The 20,006-nt window shown below is 33.2% G+C and overlaps 1 protein-coding gene across 7 annotated transcripts in view; it reads left to right on the top strand.

Annotated features, from left to right (window-relative positions):
• LOC120779452 overlaps positions 1 to 19,238 on the top strand; it is a 112,186-nt gene extending 92,948 nt beyond the window's left edge. For 4 of the 7 annotated variants that reach the window (XM_040111708.1, XM_040111709.1, XM_040111707.1 and 1 more), the window contains 14 exons: positions 709 to 1,033; positions 2,288 to 2,560; positions 2,765 to 2,923; positions 2,976 to 3,101; positions 3,169 to 3,336; positions 15,242 to 15,523; positions 15,579 to 15,800; positions 15,857 to 16,023; positions 16,245 to 16,530; positions 16,592 to 16,949; positions 17,119 to 17,217; positions 17,994 to 18,156; positions 18,232 to 18,358; positions 18,862 to 19,238. In XM_040111708.1, the coding sequence (XP_039967642.1) occupies positions 709 to 1,033; positions 2,288 to 2,560; positions 2,765 to 2,923; positions 2,976 to 3,101; positions 3,169 to 3,336; positions 15,242 to 15,523; positions 15,579 to 15,800; positions 15,857 to 16,023; positions 16,245 to 16,530; positions 16,592 to 16,949; positions 17,119 to 17,217; positions 17,994 to 18,156; positions 18,232 to 18,358; positions 18,862 to 19,023 (2,917 nt within the window). In that variant the 3' untranslated portion in view covers positions 19,024 to 19,238. Of the gene's footprint in view, positions 1 to 708; positions 1,034 to 2,287; positions 2,561 to 2,764; positions 2,924 to 2,975; positions 3,102 to 3,168; positions 3,337 to 3,387; positions 3,669 to 15,241; positions 15,524 to 15,578; positions 15,801 to 15,856; positions 16,028 to 16,244; positions 16,531 to 16,591; positions 16,950 to 17,087; positions 17,218 to 17,993; positions 18,157 to 18,231; positions 18,359 to 18,861 lie in introns of those variants that run through there. The other 3 variants (XM_040111710.1, XM_040111711.1, XM_040111713.1) reach the window with 3 other exon arrangements.
• Positions 19,239 to 20,006: the final 768 nt, after the last annotated feature.

Below are 20,006 nucleotides of genomic sequence, written 5' to 3'. Positions count from 1 at the left end.
CATTTTGAAAACACCATTTATTAGAAAAAAAACTGTCGCGTTCTTGAGCACTACATGATGGATGCCCAGATTCTTTTGTTCTATCAAAATTTTTGCTACAGACTTTCTGAATATTAATATTTTTTAACATTTAAATTTTTTGAATGAAATTACTCCATACACTTACTTAAAGTAGTTTGGCAGCCATTTCTGAAATAATCCTTTTATTTTTATGCAATATAATAGTTTACAAATTATTCACATATTAACTTACTATTTTTCAAATGAGAACTTACTCTATTTTAGCGCACATGCTTCCGACACGACATCTGGTGAAAATTTTGCTTAACTTTATTAAAGATTTGTTTTTTGTTTCTTTAGCGCTCACAGAGTTTGCCTATACTTACCTATATATGTATGTATGTGTAACCCTAGGGCACTTAATTAAATAATTGTTAATGTCATAAATAGGATATTTGTATTATTTACATATAATTAATGCTAAAATTTTTAACCATATATTTGTGGAAAAATAAATATGTATCAGGTTTATAAAACCACAATATATATGTCTGTGTGTATGTATATATATTTTATACACATGTAAATATTAATTAAAATTACTTCTTCTATGTTCATAATCGGCTCACTAAACGTGAATAATTGTGTCACTAATTGCAATATCGTCAACTACCGAAAACAAAACCACACTCAATTAACGATTTTTAGCGAGTGTCACAACTCATCAGATAGGATAAAAGTTCGTGTTTGGGATGAAGACAATGATCTGAAATCCAAATTGCGTCAGAAGTTAACTCGAGAATCTGATGACTTTTTGGGTCAGACAATCATCGAAGTACGCACCCTTTCAGGTGAAATGGATGTTTGGTATAATTTAGAGAAGCGTACGGACAAATCAGCGGTATCTGGAGCCATACGTTTACATATTTCAGTGGAAATCAAGGGAGAGGAAAAAGTCGCTCCATACCATGTACAATACACATGTTTGCATGAAAATATTTTTCATTATTTATGCGAAGAAAATTGCGGTATGGTGAGTACACAATTACAATTATAGATTGCAAGCTTTGCTTCTAATTAGCCAAGTCAACAACCTTTGTGTACATCATTTGTTTAGATTTAGCCGAATGTCCCATTTTTTAATATTTTATGAAGTCAATTACCCCTTTGTTTACATTTTTTGTTCACATTGTTTACATATCACTTTGTTTATATTTTATGGGGTCAATGACGCTTTTTTATCGTTAGTCAAGTCAACAACCTTTCTTTATAATTAGTCAAGTCAACCACCAATATATGATAAATTTCAAAAAGATATATAGTGAAATAAAAAAGTTTTTCATACAAGCAATTGATTTCGATCGTTCAGTTTGTATGATCTTTATATGCTATTGTGGTCTGATATCGGCAGTTCCGACAAGTAATCAGCTTCTTAAGAAGAAAAGAACATGTGCAAAATTTCATATCGATATCACAAAAAGTGATGGATTAAGTTTTGTATATACAAACAGACAGACGGGCTAACTCAGCTCATTATAGTCATCGTTTACATATAATGGTTTGTCAAAAAAGTCTTGCGGTATTTTTATTGAATTTTTTTTTTATTGAAATTGAAATGAATTTTTGATGACTCATGCCCAGCTCTTGACCGATGCTACAGCTGCTCCGATGCCGGTCTCTTTCGACCAATTCAGCGATTTTATCGCAATTTTCGACGACAGGCCTTCCGGAGCGTGGCGCATCTTCGACCACCTCTACACCAGAACGAAAACGTTGAAACCATAGTTGTGCAGTGGAAATGGAAACTGTATCGGGTCCATAAACTGCACAAATTTTATTGGCGGCTTGAGATGCATTTTTGCCTTTATCGTAGTAGTACTGTAAAATATGCCGTATTTTCTCTTTATTTTGCTCCATGTTTGCGACGCTATAACTCACGAACGACTTAAAAGAAACGACAATCAATCAAACACTTGTTAGTGTGTGAAATGAGCCTTCCGAAAAGTTATAGCATGACCCGATGCGACGAATAAAACTAGAACTACGCGCTTACAGCGCCAACTAGCGAAATTACCGCAAGACTTTTTTGACAACCTATTATACATATATGTATATATATAGGGTCTGCGACGTTTCCTACTGTGTGTTAAAAACTTCATTACAAACTTAATGGGCATAAACTGTTCAGTGTATAAAAAAAAAATTAAATATAAAGGATCATAATTTATGCCAACCGGACTATTTTAAACCTTTAATTTTAACCAACTTGATCTTTTCAAATACTTAGGTTAAACTACCACAGCAGAAGGGAGATGATGCGTGGAAGCTTTATTTTGACGAAATTCCCGAGGAGATCGTTGACGAGTTCGCTATGCGATATGGCATTGAAAATATATACCAAGCAATGACTCACTTTCACTGCCTGTCTACCAAATATTTATGCCCTGGAGTTCCGGCTGTAATGAGTACGTTATTAGCAAACATCAACGCATATTATGCGCATACAACAGCATCGTCAGCCGTATCCGCAAGTGATCGTTTTGCCGCTAGTAACTTTGGTGTAAGTATAGACAATAGAGGGATTCTCGTGCAAGATAACAAACAGAAAAATACTGGCTAACCAACCTAATGTATTCAAGAAAAACAATACTCTATAAAGTGAATACTCTGCTTTCGCCAAATATTATAGGATAATGGACGTGTGCTTCTCTAATAGATTTTTATCGATCTGTAATGAAATTGTACATATATTTGACTCTTACAGAAAGAAAAATTCGTAAAACTATTAGATCAACTACACAATTCACTACGAATTGATCTATCTATGTATCGCAACAATTTCCCAGCGTCCAGTCAAGAAAAACTAATGGACCTCAAATCAACCGTGGATTTGTTGACCAGTATCACATTTTTTCGTATGAAGGTAACTATATTTTTTTATCTGATTGTTTTTTTGTACGAACCGTTCATTTCAGGTTCAAGAACTCTCTAGTCCACCACGAGCGAGTACAGTTGTCAAGGATTGCGTGAAGGCTTGTCTTAGATCCACCTATCAATTCCTGTTCGAAAATTGTTATGAACTCTATAATAGGGAATTTCAGGTAATTAAATTATCCTTATTACAAGTAGATATCGTAGCCAACTATCAAATTTATTACTGGTTTCAAGGTGGATCCAAATGAAGCAAAACGTGACTCTGACGACCACGGCCCTAAATTGGATAACGTTGACTTCTGGCATAAGCTAATCGCATTAATTGTGTCCGTGATCGACGAAGATAAAAACAGTTATGGTACCGTACTGAACCAGTTTCCACAGGAATTGAATATTGGGCAGGTAAGCTGCTTACAGTAGGAGATTTCTTCTTACATTGTATGCAATTTCTAGTTGCTAAATCGGAAATTAAAGTTTCGTATTGAATCTCAAAACCAGAATTATAAATTTCGAAATAAATGTTGAATATGGTGGGTCTGTGCGAATTCTAGTTCAAAATAGTACAACATAAACTACGCAAGCCCGAAAAATGTTAATTTAAAAACATTTTAATTTTAATTATAAACTTGGGAATAACATTTTTATATGTATATAATGTATAATGTATAAGCTCAATATGTAATTTAAAATTGTGTTATATGGAAAGTAAAGTTCGAAAGGTGGTATTATCCTAACATTTATGGTCGAAATTTCATTGAAATCTGTGGAGTAGCTCTTGAGATATAGCTTTTCACCTAAGGGGAAGGATGACTAAATGAGCCTAACCTTACCCCTCGTAATTCATAACTTCATCGCCTATTCATACCATTATTTTCGAAATAAAATGGCACACTCTAATAGAACACCCAACAACTGGGAACACCATAATGATATCACACCACATACGACCACCCCAAGATTACACAACGCACGATGCGCCCTATACATCCACCTAGATGTCCGAGGACTCTCACTCTTATTTCGATTGAGCCCGTTCCGCCCTTAAATTAAGCTAATGTGAATATAGTGTGGCAGCTTTATAAATATGTAAATTATATATTCTGGGAACATTATTTATCTGTAAATTTAATATGTATGTATCTAATTATAAATAAAAGGGGGTGGCAGCAATATATGCGGCCATATTGTGGACAAAGTAAGGCGAGTGCGTAATCATTTAAAAAGCGTCCAATATAATAAAATAGTTTAAAATATCAGAAGTTTAGTTTGTACACCTTCGAGCAACTAAAATCATGGTTGCGTTTGATCGGGCATAAAACAGCAGGTAATAAAGCCGAACTAATTGTTCGCCTACCACAAATTCCTGATGAGCTTCATGGAAATTTTCGAAATTCGAAGGTTGACGCTGGCGCAGACGTTGACGCTGATGCTATATTTACAAAAGCCACCATTCCTGACGAAATCAACGAAGGAACGAGCAAAACAAACTTTACCAACGAATGTGGTGAATTTAACAACGGTATTGTACCACAAATCGACGCAAGGAGAGATGCAAACGAGTGGCGTCTTTTAAAAATCGAACTAGAATTGTTGAAGCGTGAATGTGAACTAAAGAAGATGGGAAATGAACTTTTAAAGAGAGAAAAAGAACAGTTGAGAAATAGTGATGATCAAACAAGAAACATTTCCAATGAGCAAAAGTTCGCACATGTAAAAGAACTTATTTCTGACTTTTCTGGTAGTGGTTAAGATGTTAAACTATGGCAAGCACAACTAAAAAAACCAGAGTGTTTACAAACTTGATGATAACAACATAATAGCACTAATTGCAAATAAATTAAAAAACAATTTCTAAAGTCATACTTACACATTCTCGAGGTGATTTGATTGCAATGCCTATTGACAAGTTTTTAATAGAAATGAGATCTCTCTTTGCAGAAAAAACAAGCAATTTTATGCTAAAGGAAAAGTTTGAAACCAGGCAGTGGTTGGCTACCGAATCCTTTCGAAAATATTTCCACGAAAAGTTGATTCTGGCAAAAAAAAGTCTAATTGGAGAAGATGAACTGGTTGAATATCTAATTGAGGGTATTCCGGATAACCCTTTACGTTCGCAAGCTAAAATGCAACGATTTCATAACAAATATGAATTGTTAGAATCTTTTCGACATTTAGCAAATGTATGCCGAAAACCCATACGAGAGCTTGGTGTTTGCCATGTATGCACAGAAATTGGCCATTTTGCAGCAAATTGTCCTCAAAGGAAGAGCCGCCCTGTACAACATGTTACCGAATTGATGGAAGGCGATGAATTTGTAAGGTTTCTAAATTATTTATTTATTAATTCTAAATTTAGTTATAAAACTTTATTAGAATCGTTAATTGACACGGGAAGCCCCATTAGTTTTGTGAACAGTTCGTACCAGATACAGAAATAAACAGAAGAAACAATGTATTCTTAAAATATAGTGGTATAAACGAAGGTCCATTATCCATTGTCAAAAATGTAAACAGTTTTATTTTATTCAAAAATAAAAGAATTGAAGCAACAATTTTAGTTGTAACAAATGAAACAATGACTTATTCAATCATTTTAGGAAGAGACTTTTTAGGTAAATCTAATTTAAAATTAGAATGTAAACTGAAAGATTCGAATTTCGAAGTCTGAAATAATACATTTGATGAAGAGTATAATAGATTAATGAAAATTGAAGCAAAAAATCCTAATATTTATATAAAATGATAAATTAAGTGTATGTGCAAAACAAAAATTTGTACAAATATTTCAAGATTATTATATGTGTTGTAAGCGCCCCGATACTCCAAAAATTAGATGTGAGATGAAACTGTTGTTGAGTACAGAAAAACCTTTAATTGTCCTCCGAGAAGACTGAAAAACAACAAGTTAGGGTTGTTTATGATGACTTAATGCAAAACAAGATAATTAGACCGAGTTAGTCAGAGAATTCTTGCCCCATTGTTTTAGTAAGGAAAAAGACAGGTGATATAAGGCTATGTGTGGATTTGTAGTTTGAATAAGATAACATTGAAAGATGATTATCCTTCGCCTCTTATTGATGATCTGCTAGATAGACTAGCAAATAAATGTATTTTTTCGTTATTGGATCTAAAGAGTGTGTTCTATCACGTAGACATGGTTGAAGACAGTGGCGGATTAAGTATTTTGCCGCCCTAGGCCCTGTCTGATTAGCCGCCCTTTTTAGAGGATGAAAATTTATTTCTTTGAGTCCATTCATATTATTAAGATACAATATTTATTTCATAAAAGTATAATTGTTAATTGTGTGTTGTTACAACACAAATAAATATTAATTTATGTTGTCAGTCAGTAGTCTGTACAGTCAGTTTTCTTAAATATATAATATAACTTAATTTTTAAATATCTTCTTTCTGGCTTTCGTCTGAGCAAAATAATCAATTATGTCGTTGTAATCAATTTCTTGAACTAGTTGGGCTTCAATTGACAGTAGTGCTAAAGCATTGAGTCTCTCTTGGCCCATACTTGCGCGTAAATACGTTTTGACTCTTTTCAAGGAAGAAAAAGATCTTTCTCCTGAACAGTTCGTAGCCGGAATACTCAAAAAAATACGTAGAGCAATGTCTACATTTGGATAAACATCTTGAAGATTTTGAGAATGCAAAAAATTGTATATTCCTTGCGCGGAACGAATATCTTTTGTGTTCATTAGAGAATCTTTGAGTTGACAGTGCAAATGAATACATTCATTCGCGAAAGTATCTTCCAAATCATCAGAATACTTAGTAACTAATTCATCTGCGCGAATTTTTAATTCATTGGTATCTATTTCATACAAATTGTCAAAAAAAATTAAATTTTTCGTAAAGATTATGATAAGCACTTTTACGTCCTGTCAATTGTACACTTGAAGTATCTAAAATTAGATAGTAAACGTTGGTTCGAAAATTTTCTTCTCCAGATAAAGCTGTTCTTTCATTTTCCCGTGACTCCTCAGCCTGAAGTTTTCGGGTTTTTTTACGACGGGTGTCATAGTGGTAATAATTCTGAACTCCCGATAGTGCTTTGGCTTTTTTTTCATAATCAGAAAATTGTTTTTCTCTCATATCTTGGAGAAATAATGCCAAAGAACTATATATTCTTATCACAGATGATAAATCAGCTTGAGAATTCTGAAGCTTCTTACTCGCAGCATTAAAGCGATTCAAAATTGCATTCCAAACATTTACTAGAATTGCTATTTCTAGATGTTGTAATTTTTGCTGCAGTCCCTTAGCTTCAGCTCGCGTAGTAGGTTTTTCATCTTTGTTTTCACCAATAAAGTTTAGTGCAACAATTATTCCAGTCCACTCTTTTTCTAATGTGTAGCATGCATCATGTCGAGCCGACCAACGAGTTTAAGAAAGGCTTTTAAGTCTTAAACTTGTATGCTGTCTTAAAATTTCCCAACGATGTGTCGAAACGGTAAAAAAATTATATAATTCTTGCAAAGTAGAAAAAAAGTCAACTGCTTTGGTAACAGATTCAGCTGCACAAGTTCCCACTAAATTTAAAGAGTGACCAGCACAAGGAACATATTCAGCTAATGGATTAGTTGTTTTGATTCGTGCTTGCACTCCTGAATATAAACCTGACATGTTGCTTGCATTATCGTAAGATTGACCACGACAATTCATTATATTTAAACCATTATCCTCAAGAGATTTTAACAAAGAATCTTCAATATCTTTAGCCTTATGGCCAGTATTTGGAATGAATTCAGAAATCTTTCGACAATTTTACCATTGTTACGTACATATCTAATAATTATCGTGAGTTGGTCAACATGAGACAATATCAGGCGTGGAATCCACAATTACACCAAAATACTTAGCGGATTGCACTTCTTTAGAAATATGTTGCAATACTTTATTTTGAATTAATAATATAATTTCTTCGTAGATTGTCTTAGATAAATACGAAGTATTTCCACGGCCAGGGTGCGCATATAATTTTAAATGTTCTGATAAAAACGGATCAAATTTGGCAAGAAGCTCGACTGAACCTAAAAAATTTCCATTATGGGGATCTCCAATTCGTTCTGAATGTCCTCTAAATGACAGCCCTCTTATTGCGAGAGATTTAATTATCACAATTAATCGATGAAAAACTTTTTTCCAGTATAAAATTTCTTCAGCGAGCTGCACCATTAAACGTGATCAACACGGCCTTGAATGACAGCTCGAGCTTTGAAGTGACTAATGTTAGTTTTGTGAAAGTCAGAATTTTCATGAGCTTCAATGCGCGCTTTTGAGTTTTTCCAATCTCTAAAGCCTTGACCAGTAAAAGCGTTTACTTCACCACTCTTACCAAATAGTAAACATAGAGCACAAAATACTGATCCTTTACTTTCTGAATAAATTAACCACTCACGATGTTGAATTTCTCCGTTCTTTAAATTACGTTGGAATAAGCTTTTAGAACAAAATCTCGTTTTATCATTATAAAAATTTCGTGAATTTTTAAAATCCGTTACATTATTTTGTGGTAAACCGTTTATAGTTATAAAATCTCGTGTTTCATCATTTATATTCCATAGAAAAGGATCACCACTCAATTGAAACATATCATTTGTTGATTGACTTTCTTCCGCATTTTCTAATGAAAGAAATGTTGACGACGTTTTGTTTGTATTTGTATCTTGCTATAAAGCAGAATTCGATTGTATTTGTTTGGTATCTTGTGCTGAAGTGTCATCTAATCCCGGCTAAAAACCAAAAAATCTTTTAGACATTAATTCATTCATATTTGAAATTAAAATTTTCCCTGATTAGACAAAAAGATTAAAAAAAAATCAATTCTCAATATTTCAAATACTTACTTTCTCTAAAAGTTCAATTTATGAAAATTTATTTTTAATCTTTTTTTAGAGTTATATTAAAAAAAAAAAAACACTTGCAAGTGTATCAAAATACTTACGTCCGATGAACCTGATGCTTGCTGATCTTCACTTACAAGTTTTTCTGATCTCGTTATAAAATTAGATATTTTTGGAATTTGATTCAGTAAAGTTTCTTGTTTTGATGATTTTTCTGATTTCCTTTTACGATATTCCGCACCGCTCAATCTTTTTCGATAATCACTCATTGCCCATAAAAAAATTCAGAGAACCTCGACAACTTAGTTAAAAAAATGGGTAACTCAAAGTAATAATTGAATATTATGAGACTTTTACACTTGAACGGCTTTCATAAAACTGAAATAATTTATGCTTTGTATTATGCGTAAAACAAAGCAAAGTCAAACCTCTGTCAATACATACTGCGCGCAGCGCTCTTGTTTTCTGTGCGACTCGCGAAATACGTATTTATTTGCGAAAAACGGAACTTTTTTTGAACTGTTTTTTTTTTTTACTTAATCTGTCTAGTTCAGCGTTGTCCACGGCCTATGCGCACAATAGCGCACGGACAGTGCCAGACACCTCACACCAACATGTCGCGACAAGTGCCTGTGAAAGCACGATTGTGCTACTGTATTCAACTTCGTAGGCAAGCAAAGCAGAATTTTGCGATCAGTTGACGCTAGAATAACCAACACAAGCATAACGTGCACACAGTCACGTTGGACAACACTGGTCTAGTCATAAGTACTGTTCAATAAGTTCCGTTATTTCGCAGCGCGTGGTTTTTGTATCAGTTTGTTGAAATATTGCATTCTTTAGAGGTGGTCATTCAAATGGCACATTTTTTGAAAGTGAATATTTGTTTGCAAAAAAAAATATCAGACGTGACTTTTTATTACGAATTAATGAATTGTCGTTACATTATATCAGATTTAAAATTTTGACATTCTGAAAAATTTGCCGCCCCCCAAATAGTGCCGCCCTAGGCCCGGGCCTCACGGGCCTAGGCGGTAATCCATCTCTGGTTGAAGAATCGGTTAAATACACTTCTTTTGTAACACCAATGGAGCAGTAGGAGTTTTTGAAAATTCCTTTCGGTCTGAAAAATGCCCCTTCAACTTTCCAGCGTTTTGTTAGCAATGTTTTCGATGTTCTGATTCGATCAGAAAAAATTGCTATTTTTTAGGCGATACAAGTAATGAAGAAGAGCATTTGGACATTTTTCAGGAAGTTTTTGATAAGTTAATTCTAAACAAATTATAATTGAGACTATTGCCATTTTATGGAGTCAGACATACGCTATTTAGAATGTAACATTTCGAGTAAAGGGATTCGACCGGATGAAAAGAATATAGAAGCTATAGTAAACTTTCCTATACCCAGCAACACAAAAGCTGTACATAGTTTTTTGGGCTTATGCTCATACTTTAAAAGATTCATTAAGGATTTTTCACGAGAAGCTCAGCATCTATACAAACTTAAAAAAACGTTAAATTTACATTTGGAGAAGACGAGTTACAGTGTTTTGAGAAACTTAAAAATAAATTAATTGGGTTTCCTATCTTAGCGATTTACTACCCAAGGGATGACACATAGCTGCATTGCGATGCCAGCTCTCGGGGATTTGGTGTAACATATTATACTTACAAAAAAAGAGCGACGAAAAATTTCACCCAGTCTTTTATTTTTCAAAACATACCACAGCTTTGAGCTGGAAACACTTGCGATTATTTATGCACTTCGGAGACTTCGGGTATATCTGCAAGGATTGAAGTGTAGGATAGTCACTGATTGCAATTCAAACTTAAACTTAACTAGCTTTAAATAAAGCTTAGTATCCAGCTCTCAAGAAATGTAAGAACTTCATATAAAAAAACGCTTAAGAAATGGTTAAAAAAATTTCCTGCAGTAGTAAATTTTCTTGTGCTGGTATGCAGCTCTAAAGAAATCGAGGGGTAAAATTTAGAATAGCATCCCCGGATTTCGGGGATAAAATGGGTATCAATGGAAAGGTGACGTTCTCCAGATCACGAAAATATATATATATAGTTGTAGTTTATTTACAACAAATATTAAAAAAAATTAATATACCGAAACGTTATAGTGAAGTGTTAGTAAGTGGAAAGTGCACAATATAAGTGAAAAAGTTACTCACAATACACAAATTATCAATGTAAAAGTTGTCAATTTTTCAACTTTAAATGCAAATATCTTTAAAACTATAAGTCAGCGGCAACTATATATTTTCGTGATCTGGAGAACGTCACCTTTCCAGTGATACCCATTTTATTCCCGAAATCCGGGGATGCTATTCTAAATCCCAGCCAAATCGAGCACTAATTTTTAATATATTTTTTCAATAAAATGCGAATATGGCAAACCTGGTTTTGCGAAGAAACATGAAATCAACAATTGTTTCTTGAAGGAAATTCAAAGTAATCGTTAAATTCGTCCTAAATTAGTTAAAATCATTATTATAAAGTCTATTTCACTTTGAAATGTTGTATAAAACTTACCAATCATCTACAATATTCCTTAAATCGCAAGGAAAATATTTATGTTACTATACACATATATACATACATATTACGCACAAAGTTTATTTTCTTTGTTTATTCTCTCTTGTTCTTCCAATGTCGATCATTCACAATGCGTAACTCGCTGTCAAAATTACTTGAAGAAATAATGTATTTCTTTTTTTTTGAGCAATTACTTAAGAGATGGATACGGACCTTAAGGTTGGTACGCAGCTCTCAAGTAATTGCTCAAGAAAAACAATACATTATTTCTCAAGTAATTTTGGCAGCTGGTTACGCATTGTGAATGATCTACATTAGAAGAGCAAGAGAGAATAAACAAAGAAAACAAACTTTGTGCGTAATATGTATGTGTGTATGTGTATGGTAACATAAATATTTTTATTGAGATTTAAGAAATGTTGTTGATGTTTGGTAGGTTTTATACAACATTTCAAAATGGAATATATGTACTTCATAATAATGATTTCAACTAATTTAGGATGAATTTGACGATTACTTCGATTTTCCTTCAAGAAACAATTGTTGATTTGATGTTTCTTCGCAAAACAAGGTTTGCCATATTCACATTTTACTGAAAAAAGTATCAAAAATTGGTACTAGATTTCTTGAGAGCTGCGTACTAGCACAAGTAAGTTTGTCGCAGGAAAGAATCTTGACCGTTTCTTAAGCGTTTTTTTATATGAAGTTTTTACGTTTCTTGAGAGCTGCGTACTAAGCTTTAAGAAGGAAGAATAGCCAGATGGGCACTTGAATTGCAAAATTTCAGTATGTTCTCGAGCATCGTAATGGAAACAGAATGATCGATGTGGATGCACTTAGTCGCACTTCAAATATCCTTGTTCTTGAAGAAAACACGTTTGAGCAAAATATGTCAATTTGCCAAAATCGGGATAGAAAAATTATTGGGATCCGGAGAGAGTTGGAAAATAGGGAAATGGTGTTTTTGAAAATCGTAATGGCTTAGTTTATAGAAAAAACGGGCAAAATATAGTATTTTATATACCAATTGAGATGGAAGAACATTTATTGAGAAAGTTTCACGATGAAATGGGTCATATGGGAAGTGACAAAGATTTCAGTGCTATAATAAAATCATATTGGTTTGCCAAAATGAAGGAAAAAATAAAACAATATATCTCAAATTGCCTGAAGTGTATTGCCTTTTCTCCGAAGAGTGGGAAACATGAGGACCTTTTACATAATATACACAAAGGAATCGTACCTTTCGAAAGTATTCATGTGGATCACTTCAGTCCAGTGTCATTTAAACATTCTAAGAAAAAATATAAGGGTATTCTCTTACTCTTGCAAAATCCTTGCACGGTGCACGAAATGCAGAATTTTCCTCTTGGTGCAACGGCACAACAACAAACACAAGCAGAAAATTATTTGCAATGCCTGTAAAATACGTCAGACCAAAACCCATGTTTATTTTCATGCAATGCCACGTAAAAATATAATTCCAACCCTGTTTTTGCTGTCATTTTGCTTAAACAAATATTTTACCGTAAAATAGTTGGAGAAGGTAAGTTTTAAATAGATTCTACAATTGCAATTTATATTATAAAGATTTGTTACATTTTTTGTTAAGAATTAGTGCAGAAGGTACGCCAATTCACAATACTAGTCAATTACAATAAATTGACCGAATCAGCAGTTTGCAGTGCGTTTACATGAAAAGATTTTGAAAATGTTTTAGAAACAAATAACCTAAAACATGTCAAAATTGCGACAGGATCGCCACAAGCCAATGGATAGGTGGATCGCGTTAATCGTGGTCTTGCACCAATAGGTGTGTTTTATTTGACCAACAATTTAAGCTATTAGCTTATTTTGTATGGAAGACTCAGCCAACATAATTATGTTGACTTGTCATAAGCTATCATAGCTTTTATATTGAACTAGAGGCATTGCCAGTTCATCGCTTTTTTCATTCACAATAGCTATGATTATTCCAAAAAAAGGAGTTGGCAATAACGATAAAGTTAATTTTGACAGATGAAAATGTAAACAAATCAAAATTACAAAATTTTGTATTTTGTTTAAGTTAAAATTAATACAAATATGAACCTTTTTTATTTTTTTTTTTGTATTAATATCATCAAATGAACCAAGTAAATATATTTATATAGTAATTTAATAACCTGTTTACAAATTGAAGAATTCAAACTAACTTTTTCTTCACATCAGACATTTAGAAACAAATTTAATATCAGCTGATTATTCCCGCCCGTATTGCCAACACACTTCGTTTTTAAGCGCAAATATGAAATTAGCTAAATGAGTTTTATTTATCCATGATTTAGCTATTAGCTTATGATGGTCAAATAAAACACTGCTAATGATAGCAAAACTAACCAGCGGTGGCTCTAATTGTAGCTTAGACAATGCAACGTAGTATAGGCACAACTCCAAGCGAACTACTTTTCGGAGTTTAATAAAGGGGAATGTCGTTGACTTTTTTAGAGAAAGACTAGAAGAAAATGTTTAAAACGAAAATGAACGTAACTTAGCAGAAATTAGGGATAAGGCAGCAGAAAATATTTCAAAGTCTCAAAATATAATAAATTGCTGAAAGATAAACACTGGACGCAAAGAAAGTATATGTTATGGTACAAAATTATATAAGTACTCCAGGTGTATGTAAAAAGATTGCCCCCAAGTTTAAAGGTCCCTATAGAGTTTGCAAAATACTTCCTAATTACAGGTATTTACTGAGAAACATCGAGGGTTTTCAACTGAACCAAATTCCTTATGAAGGAATATGGGAAGTAGCAAACCTTGGTTAAACCATAGTCTCTCTAATCAAAGCGTCATCGGGACGATTACAAGTCAGGATGGTCGAACTGTGGCAGCTTTATAAATATGTAAATTATATATTCTGGCAACATTATAAATCTGTAAATTTACCGTGCGATTCTGTAACATGAGACAGTCTCAAGTCTCTAAATTTGAGATTTTAAGTTAGAGCCAATTCTTGAGACTTCAGATGATTAGCGGGATTCTGTAACCAGTCTCTAGCCTCTATTTGAGACATTTTGAGGCAAAGTCTCAATTTGAGGCTAGTTACTATTCACTAAACAGTCTCTAGCGTTAGTCTCAAAATATTGAGACCTGGTAGTTAGCAGGTCACAAAACTAAAAAGAACTCTTGTCTGCCATTTTGAATATACTGAATAGAGATCATCATAGATTTTAATCGATTGTCGTTTCTTTATATTTTGTAAGCTATTCTGTAAGTGACAGTCACAAAATCTATTACATTTCATTATTCAGAGATGTTTTTACACTTGAATGAAAATAAATATGTCGATAACAAATAATTAATTTTCTATAACATAGTCAAAAAACATAATTATCAATGAAAATAAAAATATATGTTGACTTTGTTTCATAATATTTACGAAATTTATGTAAAATTGATTTATTTTTAACCTTTTCGCGTTTGAGTTGCTTACAAAATATAAAGAAACGACAAACGATTAATATCTATGATGATCTCTATTCAGTATATTCAAAATGGCAGACAAGAGTTCTTTTTAGTTTTGTGACCTGCTAACTACCAGGTCTCAATATTTTGAGACTAACGCTAGAGACTGTTTAGTGAATAGTAACTAGTCTCAAATTGAGACTTTGCCTCAAAATGTCTCAAATAGAGACTAGAGACTGGTTACAGAATCCCGCTATTAATATGTATCTAATTATAAATAAAATGGGATGGCAACAATATGTGCGGCCATATTGTGAACAAAGTAAGGCGAGTGCGTAATCATTTAAATAGCGTCCAATATAATAAATTTTTTTTAAAATAGTATGAAATTTACTTTCCAGAAGAATATACGGAAGATATACTTCCACAATTAATATATAATGTTTTTTAATTTATCAGCTATCTGCAGCTACGATGTGGAGTCTATTCGCTGTTGATATGAAGTATGCATTAGAAGAACACGAACAGCATCGCCTTTGTAAATCATCAGCATATATGAATCTACATTTTCGCGTAAAATGGCTCTATAGTAATTATGTTAAAGAGGTCCCACCATATAAGGGTGCAGTTCCCGAATATCCAGCCTGGTTTGAGCCTTTCGTCATGCAATGGTTAAATGAAAATGATGACGTGTCCTTAGAATACTTGCATGGTGCATTCAACCGCGATAAGAAAGATGGGGTGAATAACGAAAAATACATATTAATATTAATAATTACTTTGTTTCTAATTACAGTTCCAAAAGAGTAGCGAGCATGCGTTATTTTCCAACTCAGTTGTTGATGTATTTACACAATTAACACAGTGTTTCGATGTTGTTAGCAAACTCGAGTGTCCGGATCCAGAAATCTGGAAGCGTTACATGAGGCGTTTTGCTAAAACTATCGTAAAAGTACTGATTGCATATGCCGATATCGTCAAGAAAGAGTTTCCTGTTCATATGAAAGATGAAAGAATTGTAGGTAACACTGGTTTATGGATACTATTAAATTAAGTAATAAGAATATTTAACAGGCATGCATACTCATGAATAATATACAGCAACTGAGAGTTCAATTAGAAAAAATGTTCGAATCAATGGGGGGAGATAAGCTAGAAGAAGATGCTGCGAATATACTAAAAGAATTACAACAAAACCTAAATCTGGCTTTAGATGACTTGGCATCACAGTTTGCTGTCAGGTGTGTAAGTGGTTATCTCTATCCTTATGTTATAGGAAAATTTAACATTTGAAATAAATGTTAATTATAGTGAAATTGAAAATGCCATATTGGATAATATTTCACAAGTTCCTTACACATTTAACATTTTCTCTTTCTTTAAGTGTACGTTTTTTTCTTGTATCCAAGCCCTATTTTATTTTCTCTATGTTCATGAATTCTTACACTTTCCTCTGTTATAGCCTTGAGCCACGTATAACACAGTCCGTTCGAGAGTTAGGAGATCTACTGCTCTCTGTTAAAGGAGGTAACAATATGAATTTCAATCAAACTGCACAAGGAAATGTTGTTGCAGTTGAAGCTGATGAGGTCCTCCGACCACTGATGGATTTGCTGGATGGTTCATTAACACTTTATGCTCAATCCTGCGAAAAAACTGTACTTAAACGGTTGCTGAAAGAGCTATGGAAAATTGTTATGCGTATATTGGAGAAGACGATCGTGTTACCTCCAATGACTGATAAAAGCGTGAGCTCAAATCAAAATGTTATACTAACGATTGTACCTAAATCCTATTTTAAATTTACAGATGATGTTTAAACATCTAACGGATAATGCCAAGAACCTTGCTTCGAATGCTAAAATTGAAGATATGGGAAGATTGTTTAAAAGTCATATGTCTGGCAAACAAGATGTTAAGAGTGCTCTTAGCGGTGTTATGGATATTTCCAAGGAGGTCGAAAAAAATTTGTCACCTAAACAATGTGCTGTATTAGATGTTGCCTTAGATACCATCAAGCAATATTTCCATGCTGCTGGTAATGGACTGAAAAAAACATTCCTTGAGAAGTCGCCAGAATTACAAAGTTTACGATACGCTTTAAGCTTATACACCCAAATGACAGACACGCTTATCAAAACTTTTATCTCCAGTCAAGTACATGAAAGTGAGTAAATATTTTTAAATTAGCGTAAAAGTTCATTTGTACATACAAGTACATTTAAATATCTTATGACATATGATATTTATATCATATTCTTTTAAAAAAGTTCTTAAATGTCGCTTGAGGAATAAAAAACAATAGACAAACGTGTGTTCTTTACTACTTTTTCCAGTTGATCCGGAAAATCAAGAGGAAAGTGTTGGTGAAATATCAGTACAAATTGATCTTTTCTCACATCCCGGTACTGGCGAGCACAAAGTTAATGTAAAAGGTAAAAAAGTAATGCAAGTAATAAAAAAATTCAGCACGAAAACACTATAAATTTATCAAAATATACTTATTAGGGTGTGTCAATCTGAGGCAACCTTTTTTTCAACTGAAAAACAGGCTAAAAACATTCGAAAATGTGAAAAAGAAAGTCACTCAAAAGATGAGCTCTTAATATTAATATTAAGAGGTGCCTCTTTCAAATTTTCTGTTTTCCATATAAATAACATAGAAAAAAATAATTTTTTTTGTGGTGGTTATTGTGCGGAGGTTATTATATGTGCACGCGATGGCTGCCAGTAGGGATGGTAAACTCGATTCCGATTCTACTCGAGAATCGAGTTTTCTCGTAAAATAATCGATTTTTCGAATGTCAAAAATCGATTCTTAATCGACTTCGACTACTGAAGATCGATTCCGAAAAATCGATTATGTTACGAGAAAATTCGATTCTCGAGTAGGATCGGAATCGAGTATACCATCCCCACTGGCAGCCATCGCGTGCCCATATAATAACCTTCGCACAATAACCACCACAAAAAAAAATTATTTTTTTCCATGTTATTTATATGGAAAACAGAAAATTTGAAAGAGGCACCTCTTAATATTAATATTAGGAGCTCATCTTTTGAGTGACTTTCTTTTTCACATTTTCGAAAGTTTTTAGCCTGTTTTTCAGTTGAAAAAGAAGGTTGACTCAGAATGACACACCCTAATACTTATATATAATGTTAATGGTTAATGATAAGCCTTATGCGTTCATTCATTCGCTATTTCCAGTTGTCGCTGCAAATGATATAAAATGGCAAATAGCTACAGGAATGTTTCGTCCATTTATTGAAATTAATTTGATCGGACCACATTTACAGGATAGGAAACGAAAATTTGCAACAAAGTCCAAGTCGAACAATTGGTCGCCAAAATATAATGAAACATTTAATTTGTAAGAACTAATTTATATTTTTTCAACTATTGTTTTTATATGTATAAAACGCATATTTAACCCTGATATACGCAGCACGATTGGCAACGAGGAGCAGTTGGAGTTCTTTGAATTACATATCTGTGTTAAAGACTACTGCTTTGCTAGAGAAGATCGCTTAGTTGGTGTTGCAGTTATACCATTAAAAGACATATCGGAAAAGGTAAAAATTTGATAATCTATTTCATTTCAATTTTATTTTTTGATAATATCTTCTATATTTTTCCACTGCAATTACATTGTTGTACTAATTATTTTTACTGTAATAGGTTTAGTTAGAACCGATTGCAAAGTTTTTCTGCTCTCTCACTATGCATAAACGCTTTCTTCACCTAACGGTTGCTTGTCACCCCTAAAACTAATCGATATAAATGTGGATTAAATATTATTTTTTCAGGACGATTTACCCACAATTTCGTTGAATATTGAATTCAAGTCCAACAGTTTTTAGTATAAAGTTGTCCCAACAATTAAAAATATGCACACGGGTTTATCCTTATAAGTTGTGAAAGTACAAAATCTTCATTCCACACGAACATAGTCCTTACTAACTTCTTTCTTGCTAATTTACAGACACTAAGGAAAACATCTCCAGTTAACTTATTAAAATATTTCGTGCACCAGCCGATAGTCTTGATCAATTATGTTTCGTTTTAAAACTTTCAGGGTTCGGTTGCTTGTTGGCTACCCCTGCAGCGTCGTATACAGATGGATGAGACAGGTTGGACGATTTTACGCATTTTATCACAACGTAATAATGATGAAGTCGCCAAAGAGTTTGTGAAACTTAAATCAGAAATACGCCAAGAACCTCTTGTTGGGACATAACTCAGTTTTAATAACCAGAAAACTAATTAAAATAAATATTTATTTAATTAGGTAAGCTGAAGGATAGCATTCAATGTAAAAATATTAATTATTGTACATGCATATGTATAATTATAAAAATAATGAAAATAAATAGTATGAAATATTGCTGCAAATAAAAACCAAGTATTATATAATAACTTAAAAAATAATAAATGACTTATAGTATCTGCCTATTTACAAATTATCACTTAATAACTCTACCCGCGGCTTCGCTCGTATTGAAAAGCTTAACAAAATTAGATCATTATCAAAACATAATAACTAAATACATAGTGTGTACATGAAAACCATACCGCGTTGATCTTTTGATCCGTGGTGGTGGTGGCAACCAGAAAAACACAATTTTGTCTAATATAACACGTTGACGCATTTTTGTTTTGTTATATTTTAAAATTTTGTTACAAACAATCATATCTGCAATATTAAAATTTATCATAATCCCCAAAAAATAGTTTTTTTTTGTTAATAATAAGAATCGTATGTATTTTCGATAAGCCGGGATAAGCCTCCTTAACAACGCGTATAAGGTTCTATCGAGCGTATTGTGTGAAAGATTAAAACCTACCGTCAACAAACTGATTGGACCTTATCAGTGTGGCTTTAGACCTGGAAAACCAACAACCAACCCTTGAAAGGAGAATCGACACACACCACCTCTTCGTCGATTTCAAAGCTGCTTTCGACGGCACGAAAAGAAGCTGCTCTATGCCGCGATGTCTGAATTTGGTATCCCTGCAAAACTAATACGGCTGTGTAAACTGACGTTGAGCAATACCAAAAGCTCCGTCAGGATCGGGAAGGACCTCTCCGAGCCGTTCGATACCAAACGAGGTTTCAGACAAGGTGATTTCCTATCGTGCGATTTCTTCAACCTCCTTCTGGAGAGAATAGTTCGAGCTACAGAACTAAATAGAGAAGGTACCATCTTTTATAAGAGTGTA

This window comes from Bactrocera tryoni, unplaced genomic scaffold, assembly GCF_016617805.1.
Source record: "Bactrocera tryoni isolate S06 unplaced genomic scaffold, CSIRO_BtryS06_freeze2 scaffold_11, whole genome shotgun sequence".
NCBI classification, from domain to species: Eukaryota; Metazoa; Arthropoda; class Insecta; order Diptera; family Tephritidae; genus Bactrocera; species Bactrocera tryoni.
This window is presented reverse-complemented; position numbering and strand designations above follow the sequence as displayed.